The sequence below is a fragment of the Anneissia japonica genome, unplaced genomic scaffold (assembly GCF_011630105.1).
Source record: "Anneissia japonica isolate Jap-2015-1 unplaced genomic scaffold, ASM1163010v1 scaffold288284_len1145801_cov181, whole genome shotgun sequence".
Lineage (NCBI taxonomy): Eukaryota > Metazoa > Echinodermata > Crinoidea > Comatulida > Comatulidae > Anneissia > Anneissia japonica.
This window is the reverse complement of record NW_022712730.1, coordinates 76,965-95,954: the sequence shown is the minus strand read 5'-3', so window position 1 is coordinate 95,954 and position 18,990 is coordinate 76,965. Positions and strand designations below refer to the sequence as shown.

At 35.6% G+C, this 18,990-nt stretch overlaps 2 protein-coding genes across 3 annotated transcripts in view; one reads left to right on the top strand and one right to left on the bottom strand.

Annotated features, from left to right (window-relative positions):
• Positions 1-2,144: 2,144 nt before the first annotated feature.
• On the bottom strand, positions 2,145-13,390 carry LOC117108126 (kinesin-II 85 kDa subunit-like). 2 transcript variants are annotated; one of them, XM_033250074.1, is made up of 15 exons: positions 13,298-13,328; positions 12,093-12,256; positions 11,478-11,625; positions 10,953-11,211; positions 10,426-10,655; positions 9,870-9,975; positions 8,868-9,007; positions 7,945-8,142; positions 7,179-7,353; positions 6,080-6,196; positions 5,507-5,663; positions 5,006-5,297; positions 4,185-4,364; positions 3,602-3,804; positions 2,145-3,414 (listed from the first exon to the last, which is right to left on the bottom strand). In XM_033250074.1, the coding sequence occupies exons 3-15, from the start codon at positions 11,481-11,483 to the stop codon at positions 3,366-3,368; spliced, it is 2,112 nt and encodes a 703-aa protein (XP_033105965.1). In that variant the 5' UTR covers positions 11,484-11,625; positions 12,093-12,256; positions 13,298-13,328; the 3' UTR covers positions 2,145-3,365. The 2 variants fall into 2 exon arrangements, with proteins under 2 accessions (XP_033105965.1, XP_033105964.1); XM_033250073.1 differs by lacking the exon at positions 12,093-12,256 and having other exon boundaries at positions 13,298-13,390.
• Positions 13,391-13,414: 24 nt separating this feature from the next.
• Positions 13,415-18,990, top strand: part of LOC117108125 (protein FAM47E-like) — a 6,072-nt gene continuing 496 nt past the window's right edge. The window contains exons 1-7 of the mRNA XM_033250072.1: positions 13,415-13,597; positions 13,986-14,142; positions 14,572-14,793; positions 15,120-15,265; positions 16,015-16,390; positions 16,613-16,708; positions 17,047-17,193. Of these exons, the coding sequence (XP_033105963.1) occupies positions 13,527-13,597; positions 13,986-14,142; positions 14,572-14,793; positions 15,120-15,265; positions 16,015-16,390; positions 16,613-16,708; positions 17,047-17,193 (1,215 nt within the window). The 5' untranslated portion in view covers positions 13,415-13,526. The remainder of the gene's footprint in view (positions 13,598-13,985; positions 14,143-14,571; positions 14,794-15,119; positions 15,266-16,014; positions 16,391-16,612; positions 16,709-17,046; positions 17,194-18,990) is intronic.

Sequence of the window (18,990 nt, the reverse complement as noted above, 5' to 3'; positions counted from 1 at the left end):
GGTCAGTTTGATTGACATTCCGGAAGTCAATTCACAGAGGATTCGAACCCATTGTTTGGTACCGCAAATTCTTTTCACAGCACTTGTGTATGACTAAATCAGTGTCTGTGGTGGTATTATCCTAATGCTTATTCTTGAGCGGTAGGGAGTGCGTGCAAAAATTTAAGGAAATATGGTACCTGTAGATGGCCGGAAATGACACTTTTATAAAATCAAATTCATCATCACATCACCATTATATAGTCAAAAGTATTAGCGATTTTCGGCAACCACAGAGTGTAATATACACATAAAACCTAAAAACATTTTCTTTGATGTATTTACTTTACCTTCTTCAAAGCCGTGAGTCCAGAGCCACCTCAGCCCCACCATGATTGGGGCCGAGGTGGGAAAATTTGAGGAAATATTACCTTTAGAAGGCCGGAAATGACACTTTTATACAGTAAAATTCACCTTTATGACACCATCATTATTTAGTCTAGATGAAGCGCCAGCAAATTTCTCTTGATCTTTATTCAGATCAGTTACTCTCTAAAGCGTTTTTTTTTTGCTGGGTTATCGAGGGGCGTTTATTTTTAGGTATACATCCTTTCTACCTCCAATAATTTATGTATTAACTTCCACTATGGTCCCAATTCCAAACAAATAATGATTAAAGGCGCGACAGCGTTATTATTTGGTCGTCCAGGATAACATGTATTGGCACACCATCGCAAAGTGTCCTACTTATTGAGGAGTAGGCCGGGTACCTAGTCAAAACTAGTACTACATTGAAATACCGCAGCATCGTACTATATAGTCCTGGGGGTATACAGAAAGACAAGTTTGGGTAAAATAGGTCTTAGGCCTACCTTATACCCAAGGACAAAAGTGAGAAGGAACTTTCATTAAGCCCCACCCTTGTATATTGTTGCTTGGTCCCACAAAAAGATAGCATAAACATACATGTGTCCCACAAATACGTGCGCGTATTCATAGCATTTTCTGATTGGTCAGTTGGTAAGTTTGATTGACATTCCGAAAAAGTGAATTCAAAGAGGATTCGAATCCCTAACAAGACAAAACATTACGAGTTAACATTTATCCAAAACATATTCCTGGCAACACATTGTTTGGTACCACAAATTCTTTTCAGATCCCTTGTGTATGGCTAATCATATAGTGTCTGTGGTTGTTTTATCCTAATGCTTTATACTCATGTGGTCGCTTTGGTGATCGTTTTAAATTTGCTGACAACAGACAATGTTATGAGTAGACAGATTACCAAACATTATAGCAACAATATCAGGAGGGCGTGGATTAGAACAACTGCCACCCCCCCCCCCCCACCTCCTAACCCTTGAATCCTCCTAGGGCCAACGAACCGTTTCCACACATGAAATAGCTAGTTAAAGGTCACTCGGATGAAACTAAAACTATTAAAAATCGGGTTTGATTCAACGACGCTTTTACAGAAAAATGGGGTGTAAATTGAATACAAATTCGTATGTCAGATGTTGAAGAGCATTGATCTGCCAATCGGGAAAGATTATTAGAGTAAATTAATTTGTAATGCAACCTGATAGAGGCTGCATTTGGCTTGACCATGCGCCCCGAGAATGAACCTCTGCAATAAGTTGAATAGGGGGTAACCCATCACCCATCACCCAAATGCTATAGTTCACATTTTACCCATTTTCATTGTGGAGTGATGTTGAACATAAAGGTAATATGAAGTGCTACGGCTTTCCAATGATGATGCTGACGATCGCCAGCTGATGTGATTGTATGTATGGTGAATGCAACGCCACAATGTTCGCATAATAGACTTTAAAAATGTCGGTCAGTTTAAACTGCCACCAACAATCAGCAGAAGGCATTGTGTCATCTAGCGCTCACTGAGAACGGAGTTGGATTCTTCGGCCGACAGTCATACAACGCAAAGAATGCCTGGCTTAAGTCACATCTATAAAGCCGGTTTTCCACTTACAAATTTATTCGCACAAATCAAAAGTGTTGGTTCATACGCATGCGCATTCACATTCCTATCAGAGTGTTTGCGAAGCGAAAGAAATGTGCAACCAATGAGAGCTCAGGAAGATTCAAGTGAATAATTTGTCTAGTGGAAAACCAGCTTAACAAGCTACAAAAAGACATCAACAAACTTTTAAATGTTCCAGTGGCCACATTTATTTCATTATTCTTGATCAAAAATTATATTCAAAGGTAATAAAGATGGCAACTTTTACATTACAATTTGCACTTTGACTTCGCAATTTCATTTGGAAGTGTATCTCATATCTATGTAATCCATCAATTAATATATTAAAAAGCATCAAATTATTTTTGTTTTGTTTATTCAAGCACATTAGACTAAATCACTAATTTCATTCTGATAAATCCATTCAGATTTTCATAAATTCGTTTTGATAAGGACGGATACAAAACTGAAAGCTATGTATAAAATACAAAGACATTGCACATAATTATTATACAGTACTACAATTAATTAAGAACTATATATTACATTTTTTTACTATTTGTAGGCAAAACCCATTGACTCTATTAAGGTTCGAACCAACACCCTCAAACTTACATTTGATTGCTCTATTATGAGACCACATCAGTATACTCCATTAGATTTCACTCCATACCATGGTAATGAAAGATTTCTTAAATACCAATTCAATATTATTATTATGTCAAACTGTTATTCCCATATGTAATTAATTATGTACTAATTATATTTAAGACTAGGAAATACAGACAATTGGTTTGATCCGATTATGTTTGCTCCAAAAATCAGAAAGCATATTATATTGAAATTAAAGCCTAAATATTCTCATTGGTCAGCAAAATGCCATTTTGGTTTTACAAAATAAAACTGGAATGCAGAGAATTCTCAAAAATGCAAAACAAAAATAAAATAGAGTTTCATTGAACCCTGTATTTGTCTAGTGTAAAATGCGGTGGAATGTAAAAAAAAAATGAAATAAAAAAATATAATTAATTTAAATTATTTTTGACCAGTGAGCCATTTATTTGCCTTAAATTGGTTCAAAAAATTGGATCTATAAAAAATGGGCGAATCCATAAAAAAATCTAGTTAGGAGCCATGCGACGTATCAATCATTGGGCCTAGGGGTGATGGTGGTGCCTGACATTTTTGTTTAGAAATACTTGAATGCAGACTGGTACATCGAATATAAATTGAAAATTAGCTTGTTTGTGTGCTCCCACATTTTTTGTCCATTTCCTTTTTTGTTGGGGGTTCGTAGCTTCCGTGCCCCCTGGATCCACACCCCCCGCCCCACATCTAAAACAGCAGCAAGGAGTAAACTCAGCTGAAGCTCCCCCAGTGTTGGTTTTATCTCTATTTCCTGTCTTCATTGTAAAACTGAATCAATATCTGCCGAGCTTCCAACACCCTTTTTCCTACATAGAAAAACAACAAGTTTATGCCAAAACCCACATGTAAAGTACTAGATGCAGCAATGCATATAAAATTCCTTTCCTATTCTTAAAACAGAGCCTAAAATTAGCTGGTAACTAATTGAAGGATTTTTGTTTTAAAAGCTAAGTAGCAATACCAAACTAAAATGTAAAATTCAGTTACACTTACTTTTTTCCAGTCTTTGGCCGACCGGAAGCAGTCTTGGGTCTCCCAGACTTGGATTTAGATGATTTAAATTTCTGTCGTACGCCATCTTCAGTATAAGCTAGATAAACATGTGAGAGGTCAACATCTCCATAATCCTTCTGCTTCTCTCGATCTGGCATTGGAGTCTGTTTTCTCATGTTGTTGCCCGTATAAGCAACACATTTCTGAAAAAAAATTTTAGGCTATAATATAACATACTGTATTTTCTAATAAAAGTACCATATTTATTCGAATAAAGGCCCAAGGGTGTTTATTGTAGAAAAGGGTTTTGAGGTAGTGTTTATTCAGGGGAGGCATTAATTTTATTTTGGTGTAAAATAATTATATACAGCGCCCCTCACTCTAAATATGAAACAACACATAATTACCGGGTAAATGTGTTATTGCATGATCACGATGACTTATTGATTCCAACTAGGTTAGAAAAATGCAATTCTACAGGGGTAGAACATTAATTTATTTACTGTAATTTGACTGGGCATTTATTCAAAGGGGGGGGGGGTGCTTATTCGAATAAGTAAGCCATATATAAAGTTCTTCCTACCAATTGCCATTCTCCTATGTCTTCATTCCAATGGACATACTGTTCAATCATGTCTTGGAAATCTGGTGGAATAAAGCTGTCGATGAGGAGCATTTGTAGGCGGACCTCACGGCTCAGTTGGCGCACATTCTCCAGTAGGCCTTCCATCTCACGCTGGTGTTCCTGTTGTAAGTCATCAACCTGCGACGGAACAAACATGAGTCAAGTTAATTTAGTATTTTAAGGGTCTATAAATAGAATATAGGATCATAATCTTAACACATCTGTATGGGCAAAAAAAAAAATTCTCACTTTAAGTTTCAACTGAAAGCTGAAATACAAATTAGTCCATTTAGTGAATAACAAATCATATTGCAGAGATTCAAATCTCTGCAATATGATTGGTTATTCTATACACAATTATTTCCTTGTAACTGTATTTTAGTCAATTTAAATATTATGGTTTATGAGCAACAACACAGGCTGTATATCATTAAGATTCATCACCATGCCTTATTAAAGACTTTGCGTTGCACAAGATTGAATGTCATTTATCTATCAATTTATTGATAAAAATTAATAATTTTAATTTCCAAGATGGAGCCCAAAAAAGGTTTCTTTTCAAGCTTTAATTAATAAACTTTAAAACGTGTACATGGATTTTAGCCTTGTAATTACAATTTTGCAAACCAAAATGTATGTGCGTGAGTGATAGCAATTTAATCAACCTTAGAATCAGGCCTATTGGTTTAAACAAATTATTGCTGACCGTCTCACTTGTCCTGATTTCTATATGTCAATGTACTTTGCCAACACACGTGGAGTCAAAAAAGACAACATACCTCAGACTTTGCACTCATCAGCATTGACCAGACCTTTTTCAGTTTCTTTGTTTTACCAGCAGCTTCTTCCTGTAAATTTGTATATTCTTCTTCCATTTGTAATCGTTCTTCTTCTTTCTCTTCAATTTTCTTCCTCAGTTCCTCTTCTTTAGCTCGTTTGGTGTCCAGCTCTTTTGCTGATTCTTCTAGGAGTCGCTCCTGCTCCTCCATCTTCTCCCGCAGGTCGACGCCGCCAACTATCAACTTTTTCTCGATAGCCTGTAGCTTTTCTGCAAGCTGGTCATGGTCTTGTCTGGTAATAAAGACATTCAAAAAAATTTCTAATATAAATAAACTTACCAGAAACTCTCAAACGCTATGTTATTAAAAACATGACTCCAAACATGTTTCCTTATATGGACCTGGTGTCATTTGTATCAACACCTCATAGACAAATTCGTGTGGACCAAAGCAAATAGTGTAGATGCAACTTACATAAGCATGTGAAATACAACAACTTACTGTGCCTTTTTCAAATCATTCTCTCGCTTCTCTAGTAACTCTTGGGCTTTATTCCTCTCTTCTTCCTCCATGTCTTTCTGACTTTCCAAAGCTCGTCGCTCCTCATCTATTATTCTCTGCATCTCGGCCATTTTTTCAGGTGATAATTTCTTCTTGGCTTAAAAAAAAAACCCAATTTTGTTTTATACAAAACAACATATAAGTTATATGTTTGACTGCAAAATGCAGAGTGCTTTGTTGTTGTATTAACAAAATCAGAAAAAGTAGAATAAAGTGTTATCACAACCAACATCCATATATTAAAATTCTTCTTCCATAAAAGGATTATTGACAAAGACATGGCATTACACTGAAGGAGGGACTTGTTGGTTATTAAGTAAGGGGAATTTAGCTATCAAATTATGAAATTTTTTTTCCCCAGCAAATTTCAATTACAAGGATGGGACAAGGGGTGACAGGCTTTGGGAGAAGGGGGACCACTGCATGAAAAAATCAAGTTTGAAGAGATTTATTTTTTTTAAATTTTGAATTCTTTATTAAATGAAAGAATAAAGAATTAGATTGAAAAGATACCTTTAGTTTTCTTTTTTCTTGTTGTCATGGTTCCATCTGGTCCCATCACTTCTTCCTCTTCAGATTCGCCAGAGTCTGAATATTCACTGCCGCTGCCACTGTCCCCTTCACCACCACCTGACACAATAATTATTTAAATTCAATGTTTGCATTGTGAGAGATTGGGGATTTTACTTGACAATAAAAAAAACAGTTCTGTTACTTAAGCTTTGTTGGATGGCCGAGTGATTAAGGCAGGGGCGCTGCAGCATACAGCTATAATACTGGCGCTGGTTCGAACGGCACGCTCACCTATGGTTCTGGAGGTGGAATAAGTCTTCTTGGATAAGGATTATAAACTGTAGGCCCAGTGTACACAACGGCTTGTGTGCACTATAAAAAACCCAGTACATCTTTTGAGACAAGTAGGGGGTTACACAGGTGTACTGGTTCATACTTCCCCCGTTGTGGACAGATGAGAGATAGCTGCTACAGGTTTACAAGGTAGCTTAGACACAAGGAGACCCTCAAGTGAGAATAAAGTTACTGTGCAGGATAGTCAACACCTCAAGTGCTTTGAGACTTTGGTATAAAGTGCTATATAAATCTCCAACCATATTACATTAATAACACTTAAATTATCCCATTATTCAGTATACTCACGAGGGTTCCTAAATACATTAAATGAAATTCTGGGCTTAGCTAGAAGGCTCACCCTCTATGAATAAAAAAAAAAAAAAATCATCCTGCATTCTGCAAAGTTTGAAATGAATCAAACTTACTATAAGTTATCATAATAATAATAAATTTAATACACCACCTGTCATCAACAAACAGCATAATAAAAAAATGATTATAATAATAATAATGTTTTTAATTGTCAAAATAATATTTTTATATATAGTTTTATTTGTGCATTTATTTTCAGATAAATATTTATGTTTCTCCAGTCGCTACTGGGGAGCTCTCAGACAGATGGGCATTGCTCTTTTTCGAGCAATCTTACCACATATTGATGTTTGTTTTTGTTAAAAATTTGAAATGGTAAAATAAATGATATATGATATGATAAATAACATCATGTAAGTGCAATACCCTCCAACAAAATTGAATAACTCACCATCTACTAGTTTCTTCTTCAGGTCTTCTATCTCCTTTTGAAATTGTCTTAGGAGGGCGTCCTTTGGGTCTTCGTTAATCTTCGCCTTATTTTTAATATTTTTTGCTCGGTTAGCATACCTCAGGGTGCTTATTGTCTCATCATAATTATACTCAGCAGGACCAAGATTTGCACACTAGATTTAGGATAAGTTTGGAAAAAAAAAAAAAAAAAAATTCAACAAAATAAAAATTAGTACTGCACATTATAACCAGAAACAAATAATAATTGGGTCAACTAAGAGGTCATTGGATCAAATACCTATAGAATGCATACTCAGCTTCCTGAAAAAAATTCAACATGTGTATGAACACATGTTTTGAAAAGGAAAAAAGGGAAAAGAAGGGAAAAGAAACTAAAAAGGGGAAAGAAAGTGAAAGGGGATGAATAAGGGGAAAAATGATTGTGTGTGTGTTGTGTTGTGTCCTTAAAGTGGTCCTTTATGAGGGAGACCTGTAATATATTTTTCTAAACAAAGACCGAAAGCTGCCAAACACCAGCATTTTGTGTTCACGTCATTTAATATTAAGCCTTAAAAATCGGAGGTGCACATCTGTTGTCTTTGTTTGTTTAAGAAAAAAAAAAAAGGGAATCAAAGGGGAAAGGAAGAGAAAAGGGAAGGACCATTGACTTTTTTTTTTCTGTAAAGGATTGTGTCATCCTGGTTAAAGATGTTAATAAATAAATAATTATTTTTTAAATTATCAACATCTATTTAATGACATACCATAACAGTTTTGGCATTGCCTCCAAGTGAGTCCTGCAGAAGCCTAGTAAGTTTTGAGTTCCTGTATGGTATATGGGTGCTTTTACCGTCAACCAATGATGAGATCACATTTCCCAATGTTGAAAGTGACAAGTTGATTTTAGTTGCCTCCACCAATCTCTGCCCCGATGCACCGGTCTTTGTCTGCCGTTCAGAGCCCTGAAACCAAGACAGAATTAAAAAAGGTCATGGTCTGTGTTCATGTGGTAGTTGAGGTTGGTGCAACTTGATCGGTTTCAAGATGTGTCAAAACCAATCACAGGGTTTACAATTTCAGGATGTTTTACTTTTATCAAAAGTAAAAATGATGGCGTCAGCATTTCCCGGATAGGTAGTCTATCATTCCCTGACAAATGGGCCACTCCACAATATGGTGTGGCTAAAATAAAAAACTTAGGATATTTCACCTTGGCTTTAGATGCCTGAAAATGGCACTCTCATGCCAGCTATCTCTTGCTTAAAATGATTCTACTTAAATATTCTCTGACAGGTTTAGAATTTCTGAAGGCTGGGTTTAGCCCATCTAGCCCAGTGTTCTCCCAACTGAAAAATTTTTACTGGTAAATTTGTCCATAAAAATTGCAATGCGCACAATGTGAGGTACGTTACCCCTTTTTAGTTGGGTTAAATGACTTGTAGACACAACAACACATATTCATAGTGTAGATATAGACTGGAATGATGTTAATTTATTAAGAGGGCCAGCCTGGACTACCTCAGCCTAATCAATAGTTTTTTTTATTTTACAAACTCAAAATTTTTACTGGTTGGTTGGTTATTTTTACCGGTAAAATTGACGGCTAAGACGGCTTCGGGAGAACACTGTAGCCAACTGGCTGGCACTGTCTATGCTCACAAAAAAACATAAATAAATTTTAACTTACTGCTAAATCCACTAAGTTCAATTTCCCAACCCTGACATGCTGCTCTTTATCAAGGCCTTCGTCACTTCTTTCTACCGTTATGGTGAAAATGGCATGGGACCGTGAACTCTGTTCGTTCATATTTGTAGCTCCAACCGATCCTGTAATGATAGCAACACAAAAAAAAAACTTGGTTTCGGTGCTCCGAAGGCCAGGAAAAGTGTGCGACCATGCGATGTGTGGTTGGAGGCATTATGAATTTCCAAGTGGCATTTTTGGGAAAACAAATTTTTTTAAATTGTTGGGCTGTAGTGTACACACATCATTTGGTGGCACTATTTACCAAGACAATTTTTATGGTCGGAGGCACAAACATATTTTTTCCCTAACCTAAATTGACAGGATGAGGTACAAAAAAATAGGGCTCAAAGGAAAAATGGAGTAAGGTTTTCGGTTACTGTATATAATTATGAAGCAAATATTTACATACATTGCTCATTTTGTAAACAGTGTTCTTAATTACTTTTTTACTACAAAAGTATTTAAATTTAGAATAAAAAGATATATAAAAATATTTCATGCTATGCCACATAATATCAAGATGTACCAAATTATAAAGCATATCTTTAAGAAAAATATAAATTTAAAAATATTGTATTTGAACGAGATGTTTAAATGAGTTTATGCCAAAAGGTAGAAAATTGAATTCGGACTACAATGACCTTTTATGATTGTTATTTTTTGTTTTATGTTATGACAGAATATCTTTTTTTAAACCATATTTATAGGGGGTGGCCCTTCCAGCTTATCCTAGAGGGTCGGCTGATATTCAGGGACCATCTTAAATGAAATAATGTGATTCTTCTATCAGTAAAGTCTCATTATGAGGCTTAGGGATGGGAAAAGTGTTTTTGCAGGATTTGAACCCAGGACCCTGGCACTGGAAGGCAAGCATCGTAAATTACCAAGCCACATCTCCACTTCAGATAATAAAATATTGAATATAAATGCACATAAACTAACGATTTTTGTTGCCAATAGTATTAATTCTATCCATGTCATCTGCGTTGTTTACAACAAATGCGGACAAGTCCTTTACGTAGACACCAACATCGGGTCTTTCTTTAACCTGAAGTAAAAGTGCAAAAAAAGGATACATCACTAATATGGGAGGACAATTAATAACTTGGACTTAATTTCCATCACATAAAAAAACATTTTTCCAACACAGATATTCCGGCACCTATACTGTTTGAATGTGCTTTTTCAACTTCTTTGTAAAAGGTGGCTACATCCTAAAGCTCTGAGGGTTTTTCTTGCATAACTTATTGTAGCCTCCTTCCATACAATATATTTTCAATTACATTATTTTATTTTGCAACTTTTTATTATTTCATTTGTATGGAAATAAAAGTATATTTGATTTGAATATATAATTGTATTTGTTATAATATAATAAATATAATAAAAAATTATTACAGTTATTGGTACTATTGCTAATGTTATTATAAAACATATCATATATCCTTATTACATATTGTAATTATTAAATAATTAAGAGAATCAACAGTATACATACTTCAAGTTTTTGTGATTGATTTTTACTCAGCAAATCTCGAATCTCTTCGTTGTAGATTTCTAGATATGAAACTCGGACTAGAAATCGTGTTTTCTCCTCTGCCTTTGCAATATGTCCGAAGATGTGTGCAAAAGAATTGGGAATGATTCCTCGGAGCTCTGGCTGGGACCGCACACCTTCCATGGTGAATGTCTTCCCAGTTCCTGTCTGACCATATGCAAAAATAGTTCCTATACAAGAAAACAGTATTATGACTATATATGGGCATAAACAGACACAAATTTCAAAAAATTTAAAGCAGTATTATTATTATTATAAAAAAAAATTCAGATGGTAATTTTTTAAAACATTAATAACAATATTTAAAAAAATCCACAATACATAGTGTATAGCAATATTTTTTTGCTAGATAGTTAAATCTGTTTTGTATGTCCCTAAATTTAAGCTCTTACGATCCTTGGTCAGTTGGTTTATATATGTGCAACTTTCCCCAAGAATTTCTTGCAATGTATTTAAATTTCCTTTACCATTATACCCTTCAAGTACAGCGTTAACAATTCGCCTTGCTGTTTGATTGTAAACGTCCACCTGTTTTGACGCAGGGGCAAACACTGTGTCAAAGGTGAATGTCTTTGGTGGTTCTCCACTAGGGGCGTTGGGGTTTGTCACTCGGATTTGGCCCATAGTCTCATCTACCTTCACCGCCATTTTGAAACCTTTGGACTTTTCTTTCTCGTTAAGTGGACGGCAGCGTACAACCACCTGCACTGTATCAGAATCTTTGTTCTGGAGAAAATGAAAATGAAAAAATGTTTACTATGAGATACATGACAATCTCACTTTAATGTGTACATCAAAGATCTAACATCTCTTTTAATAAATTGTTGTATTTAAATGCTTGGTAATGTATATAAAGTGTGATTTATACAACAAGCCTCACATAAGTGGTAGATAGGCCTATCATTTGGCTATGAATACTAAATATTTATAAAGACCTGTAAAATTAGTTGTATGAAAATAAAAACATAATCATTTGATCGCGAAGTACTCACCGTCATGTCTGTGGAGTTTTAGATTCCTTGGTGTGCAATACTTATTACTACAATCAGTAGTGACGATTAAAACATAAGAAACTGCATCAGGTTCTGTGACATTGAGTCAGATCAGGTCAGAATGTCATATTTATCTTCCAAACACACTCTACAATGTAGAAAAAGAAATCTAAGTATAGAAAAATTTAACTTTCATTCATGTACACTGATTAGATTTGATTGAGTAAAACTAAGGAAGTAGATATATTTACATCGCTGTAAACAAATCAGGAAACGATATATCTATGTGAAATAAATAACGCATGCGCAGTTATAGTTTAACTTACATCATTCACTCGATCAAAATTGTCCAAGCTTACAACAGTACTGATTTCATTATAATTTTGTATTTTTTTTTACGTTATTTAATTTCCTATAATGTATGTAGTTAAATCATTAAATAAAGTACAATATTAGGCCTACGCCAAAACATGAAAATTCCCTGCTAAAACTAGCACTCAATTACTGTACCTCAAAATAAAAATGATTTTCTCCTAGGCCTAAGCCTTATTTTTATACGATAGTCAATCATCACAAAGTAAATAATATTTAATGTTTTCATTCAAACACATTTACCGATGTCGTCACTAACAAAAACAAAATCGTTAACATCCGTTAGTCGGGTCAATTGTTGGGCCCAAATCGAGCAAGAAGAACAACCGAGAAAGATGAGCATGTGATCCAAACTCTACGAACTACTGTATGCTATGCAGCAAGAGTAAAGAATATGCGTGTATTTTCTGTAAGATATTTAATCTTTACAAATGAAGTATGACAAAACAAATATTTTTAATGTTTTATTTGAACACTAACAAAAACAACATTGGCAGTTATAGTAATTTGAATGAAATAACATGCTGTGCATGTGTCTACATGGATGCAAATAGTATGTGGAATACTGTAAACTGTTGTAAACTGTTTACAAAAATTCATACAACCAATTCAGGGATTCCCCAGGTGAGTTGCTTTGCCGTCGACTCAATCGTGTGTTGTTGAATATTGGCTTCTTTAAGAGCAAAAACTCCTTTGTTTGTACAAAAAAATGTTTGGTCAAGTTAATGTAATTTAACATGAATATAAACACTTACATGATTGGAGGATTTGATATGCGTACAGCTACCATGGATTGCCTACCAAAAACTTAGGCCAACGTACATTTAATCAGAAGCGATAAATTAACGTGACCAATAAATGCTAGTTTATTAAAATATGACTAACTATTTCAAGTAAATAATGTATATCGTTCCCTGATTTGTTTACGGTGACATAAATATATCCACTTCCTAAAACTAAATACAACCCTATTTTCAATATTGTCTGTACTTCTAGATACATACAGTATAGGCCTAGGCCTATAGTTATACAGTTTCAGTTTTCATTTATTTCCAAATAAATATCCATGGCATTATACGTTAAGTGGAGGAGGCTAAATAAGTTCACCCTGACACTGCTGCCGGCTGAACTAAACGAAGTAGGCTAGCCTAGGTTTAGGATGATGGGGTACTCTCGATCAACCGACGGATAGGCCGTCGGATAGGCCTAAGAGGAGGAGAAGGGGGCCTAGGCTTACCTCGCCTCGCTCGCTGCACTGGTGGTGGCCCAGCCTCTGAGCCTAGTCTAGAGGCTAGGACCAGCCTACTTACAGATATTAATCGTTATAACCATCTAGATTAATAAAATTGGATTCTACATTTTAATGTACACCTACACTTTTAATACATCACGTCTTCAAGGCCTAGGGCCTAGTCTATTCTTAGAATCTATTCAAAAAGACAACTTACCTACTTCCCCACTTTTTTGCTTTGGAACAATTTCTATTTCAGCGACACCGTTGGGGGCGCTTTTTGGATATAGATTCCGCCCTCGTGTGTCTGTTTCCATGACGAAAAAATAAACAAAACAATGTGCACACACAAAAGGCCGAGGCCTTCGTCCTTAAAATTTACTTGGAAAATGTGTAGGGAGTTGTTTTTGTTATGAAAATTTAATAATAGGCGCCTCTATATAAAGATGGCGGAATGGAAGTATGACTTAGCTCTTGTAAATACTGTATCAGATAAAAAGATAAGAGATCAGCCATGGTGAGTAGACTGATGAAATTCTTTGGTGGTGAAAAGCTTATATGCTAGAGTAGGCCTAGGCCTAGTTATTATAAATAGGGCCTAGTCCTAGTCTAGACTAGGCCTAGGCTAGAGGGAGAGATAGGAGGCCTATGTTAAGTAATTATGTAGGCCCTAGGCTAGGTCAGTCCGCTTGTCCAAGTTAGGCCTAGTCTCCGACTAGAGAAGGTCAGGAAGAAGAAGATGTAGTCCGAGATTACCCTTTTTTCACGACTGTTATTTAAACTACTAAATATTGTTTGTACTACTATTATTACAGTATTGTAATGAAATATAATAATAAAAAAATTGACTCATTAAATTGCCAATTGATTGTTGTTCAATGTTAGTAATAGTAATCTCTTTATAGGTATAAAGAAAGATTGAAAACAAGATTCATCAAATCCAAGAAGCCAAATGATATATCAAAGACTGTCGTGGGATCCAAGTGGACTTTCTTGCAAAGTGGTTTGGATGATTTCCGAGATGGTCTACCTCCAAGGCTGAAGGAAAATCCAATAGTTAAAGTAATGCGCTTAGAAATGCTAAGGTCTCCCTTCAGTAAAAGACCACTTTTGGGGCCAGGGTTTGCATGTTTTTTTGTCAGCTTTGATCTCTAATTTAATCAAACATTAAAAGAGTAAAGAAATAATAAAGATGAAAAACATATGTTAATTTCAGACTATAATAGAAAAGTGATCTTTAATTGGAGGTGGTCTATTATTAGATGGAGACCTGTATGAATAAATACAATAATCACTAGAGTATTTCAATTATATTTCAGCTTGAATTTAGCATCATTAATGCCATAATGTGTAATAATATACTGCAATCAATAAAAATCATTTCTACTCTGTACAAAATCACTTGAAGTAACGTTAATTTACTCAGGTGTATAAATTATTGATTGGTCGATAAATTTTTATTCACATTAGTGCCTGTTATTTTACTTTCAGGGGTCGAAAACTCTGGAGCCAAACATTTGTGGTGATAGTGAAACCAAATTTCCAAAAGTGCAATCTGTCAATAGGGGTCGCTTTACCAAAGAAGAAATAGCTTTTCAAAAAACCACGCCTTTACAACAGCAGCGAAGGGATCATATTAATGAGATGGAGTATGGACTTTTACAGCACCCCTTAGCTTTGTTCCCACACCTCGAAGAATCTATGCCACCAGATGTGAGTTTGTTACACATCACGTTCAATGGGAGCTATTTTCCATTTTTACAAAAAAAAATAAAGCAACAAATGAATTAAATTATGGAAATTAAAAGATGGGAAAAATGATATAAATACAAAGTGCATATTACAAGCATAAGATAGACTTCAAGGCAACATAGATGGTCTCTTATCACCCACCAATAGATGTGGGAAATTCAACATAAGAGGCCACAATAGAGAAAACTTCTTTATTTTTTTGCTTTCTTTATTTTAATAATTTCTCTTTACTATGGCTAGGTTTCATTGTATTTTTACTAATGCAAGTCGTTTAATATCGTTCGAAGGTTTTTGAAGATGTAATGGATGTATTGGACCCAGAGATGAATCTATCAAGTGAGATTGATGAAGATGAAGATCAGTTTGATGAGGAAATGACAGAAAGTTTATTAGGATCTCAGAAGAATGCAGGGCAGTCAAGCATCACATCAAAGTAAGTGATTATGTAAACTTAGCATTTAGTTGCCACTGGGTCTAGGTGTGTAACGGCAGATTCAAGAAGGGCCCTCTTGCCCTGCCTGCCCCCACCCCCACCAAATTTATAATTTTTTTAAATCAAAGTAAAGGGGAAAAAAAATAACTTTCAAATTTAAGTCTGAGAATGCCATTTCCAGCCATCTAGTGGTGCCCCAGTCATAAGCTTTTGTACCTTAGTCCAAACCATGAAGGAGCTGAGGGTGTGGTCTGGATCCTCTACTTGTGTAGGTCCCTCCATGGTTCCCTCTTTTAAATTCCTAGATTTGCCACTGGTGTGGCTTCACATCTGAAGGTTAACTAGGTGTGCAAAAAAAGTGTACAATTTCTTAGGGGCAGCGTCTCTGTAAATTCCTTTTCTTTGGTGCTTGAATGGTCATTATAGGTAATGATTGTACAGTTGAACTTGCCTAAGTCAAATCCAAAATGCCATTGAAATATTGTTCAATTTAGGTAAAATTTGACTTACGGATTGTTAAATGATGGAAAACACAACAATTTGGCATGTAAAATAAAATCAACTTAGAAATTATTGGACTTACGCAAAGTTGACTTTAGGCAAGTTTAATTGTATGCCTAAAAAAAACTTTTGTGTGGTCACATGCACAAATTGTTTGTGGTGGCACAGGACCCTTGGACTCTTGACCAACAAGCTACAAACTTTCAGTAAGATAATAAATTCATTATATCATTATTATTATCTTGTAGGATAGACGAAGAAGAATCACCTCCCCCAAGGAATCCATATCGTTGGCTCCCTAAGAAAGAAGATGAGCAAAAGGACGATAGGAAGAATACAAAGAAACGCAGTGAATCCCCAGGCCAGGGTGAGCACATCAAAGTCGTTACGAAGGAGTTCTGTGAATGGGTGGCTGGGGTTGGAGGTGAGAGCCACAATATTGAAGAATCTACAATTCATAGCCTGTTTGCCAGTGGGTATGAAACGAAGCCTGCCCTCTCAGTTCCTATACATGTTGTGGAGTTAACAAATGTTCCACCCGAGCTTCGAATGACAGCAACGATATCTCAGGAAGAAACACTAACACAAACATTAGAAGATGTTGAAAAAACTCAAAAGAAATTGGTAGGTGCTCAATTCAACAATTCAAGTACAAATTAATATTTTATTCTATAGAAAACAACATAAAAATAATAATAATAAATAGTATCCAAAATCATTGATATGTGGCTGGAAAATAAATCTAGTGTTGGAGAACTATTTTCTTTACTAAATTGTATAACTATGTACAAATTACTGTAAAATTATACATAGTTTCCTAATTTTTTGATGGACATTTTCTTACAGTATGGTCAAACTGGCTACAGTCCCAGCTGGGTCAAAATGAAATATGGTGCCTGGTATTTAGATCCCAAAGACTGGAAAAGAAGAGGAGCCAGTGAGGTGAGTCCATCAAACCTATTGTATTTTTAAAAAATCATCAACGCTAATAATAAACAAATGAATAACAAACAACAGGTCTGTGTTTACTGTTACATGTAAAAAAGTTAATCACACTATCTAGAAGATAAAAAATTATGTAAACAGGTACCGCCTCTTTGCGGTGACTAGGACCATGCCCATAGACAATTCACCACAATGATGCTTCAAGTTATGGATTATTCTTCTATCTTTACTTTTTCAATACATTTTAGAACTAGAAAAAAAATCATAGAACATTGAATTCATTACTAACATATTTAATATTTTTAATTTAATCTCTTTTTCTTAATCTTTAACAGCCACTTGAAGACCCACAAGCCTTGAAGGATAAAGAGATGTCGGATTCCAAGAAGAAGAGTCTAAGTATGGACGAGCAGCTTGCGCCGTTGCATGGCTCCAAGTCTTTCAAACACTTCATAGAGAAGAAGAATACAAGGATGCCAGAGGTAAGCAAAAGACCTTTCCTAAGTGTCAATCAAACCTAACAACTGACCAATCAGCAGGGCTGGGAATGCGGGTTGTCCCACAAATGCACATGTTTGGATATGTTTTTACACTGTAAATATCCAAGGGGCGTAGCTTAGCGGAAGAATCCATAATATTCTTGAGGATGACGGCAACTATTGAAGTAGCAGGTGACATAATCGCACCTACCCTATAATCTTAGGCTACGGGTTTAATCCTGTTAAATAATGTCAGGATTTTTCTCTGTAAACCCTCTCCAGACCACTGTATCAAATTTTATTTGATAAAAAGATGCAATATGCCTAAATATTGTTATGATGACATCACATATGACCATTATATTATAGACACATCATTCATGACAATTATATAGGCATAGGTGTTTGCTATTTCCCAGGCCACACAAAGCCTGTTTACCACTAGGTGAATTTATGCGCGCGAATCAAAGCGTCGGTTTGCTTCCTGAGCCCTGATTGGTTGCGTATTTTTTCGCTTCGCAAAAACTCCAATAGAAATGTGAATGCGAATGCGCATGAATCAACGCTTTCGATTCGCACGAATAAATTTGCCTAGTAGAAAAGAGGCTTGAGAATCTTAATTTAGCATTGAGTCTCTATTCCCCCTGTCTCTTATACACATCTAGATGTGTATAAGAGACAGGTTTTGCATTATGTGGCGCTAGGACCATGCCCATAGACAATTCACCACAATGATGCTTCAAGTTATGGATTATTCTTCTATCTTTACTTTTTCAATACATTTTAGAACTAGAAAAAAAATCATAGAACATTGAATTTATTACTAACATATTTAATATTTTTAATTTAATCTCTTTTTCTTAATCTTTAACAGCCACTTGAAGACCCACAAGCCTTGAAGGATAAAGAGATGTCGGATTCCAAGAAGAAGAGTCTAAGTATGGACGAGCAGCTTGCGCCGTTGCATGGCTCCAAGTCTTTCAAACACTTCATAGAGAAGAAGAATACAAGGATGCCAGAGGTAAGCAAAAGACCTTTCCTAAGTGTCAATCAAACCTAACAACTGACCAATCAGCAGGGCTGGGAATGCGGGTTGTCCCACAATGCACATGTTTGGATATGTTTTTACACTGTAAATATCCAAGGGGCGGAGCTTAGCGGAAGAATTCATAATATTCTTGATGACGGCAACTATTTAAGTAGCAGGTGACGTAATCGTAGCTGCCCTTTAATCTTAGGCTACGGGTTTAATCCTGTTAAATGATGTAGGATTTTTCTCTGGAAACCCTCTCCAGACCACTGTATCAAATTTTATTTGATAAAAAGATGCAATATGCCTAAATAAGGTTATGATGACATCACATATGACCATTATATTATAGACACATCATTCAAGACAATTATATAGGCATAGGTGTTTGTAATTTCCCAGGCCACACAAAACCTGTTTTCCACTAGGTGAATTTATGCGCGTGAATCAAAGCGTAGATTTGCTTCCTGAGCCCTGATTGGTTGCATATTTTTTCGCTTCACAAAAACTTCAATATAAATGTAAATGGAATGCGCATGAATCAACGTTTTCTATTCGCACGAATAAATTTGCCAGTAGAAAACAGGCTTGAGAGTCTTAGTTAATTTAGCATTGAGTCTCCATTCCCCACGCCTCATAGATAAAATGCATCAGAGGTTCCAGATGTTTACCTCTCGACTCCCTAGCAACGAATGTTTTGAATTATAAGCCTCCTACTCCCCAAGTTGTAGACAGTGGCGTATCTACAGTAGGAGTCTTGAAATTAGGGG

Excerpts from the sequence above, each read along its gene's own strand:
- LOC117108126 (XM_033250073.1), bottom strand. Across the intron at positions 5,664-6,079 it reads AAGAAAAAAGAAAACTAAAG|CCAAGAAGAAATTATCACCT; the intron begins GTATCTTTTCAA and ends TTTTTTTTTAAG. Across the intron at positions 3,415-3,601 it reads CGGCCAAAGACTGGAAAAAA|GAAAAAGGGTGTTGGAAGCT; the intron begins GTAAGTGTAACT and ends TTTTCTATGTAG.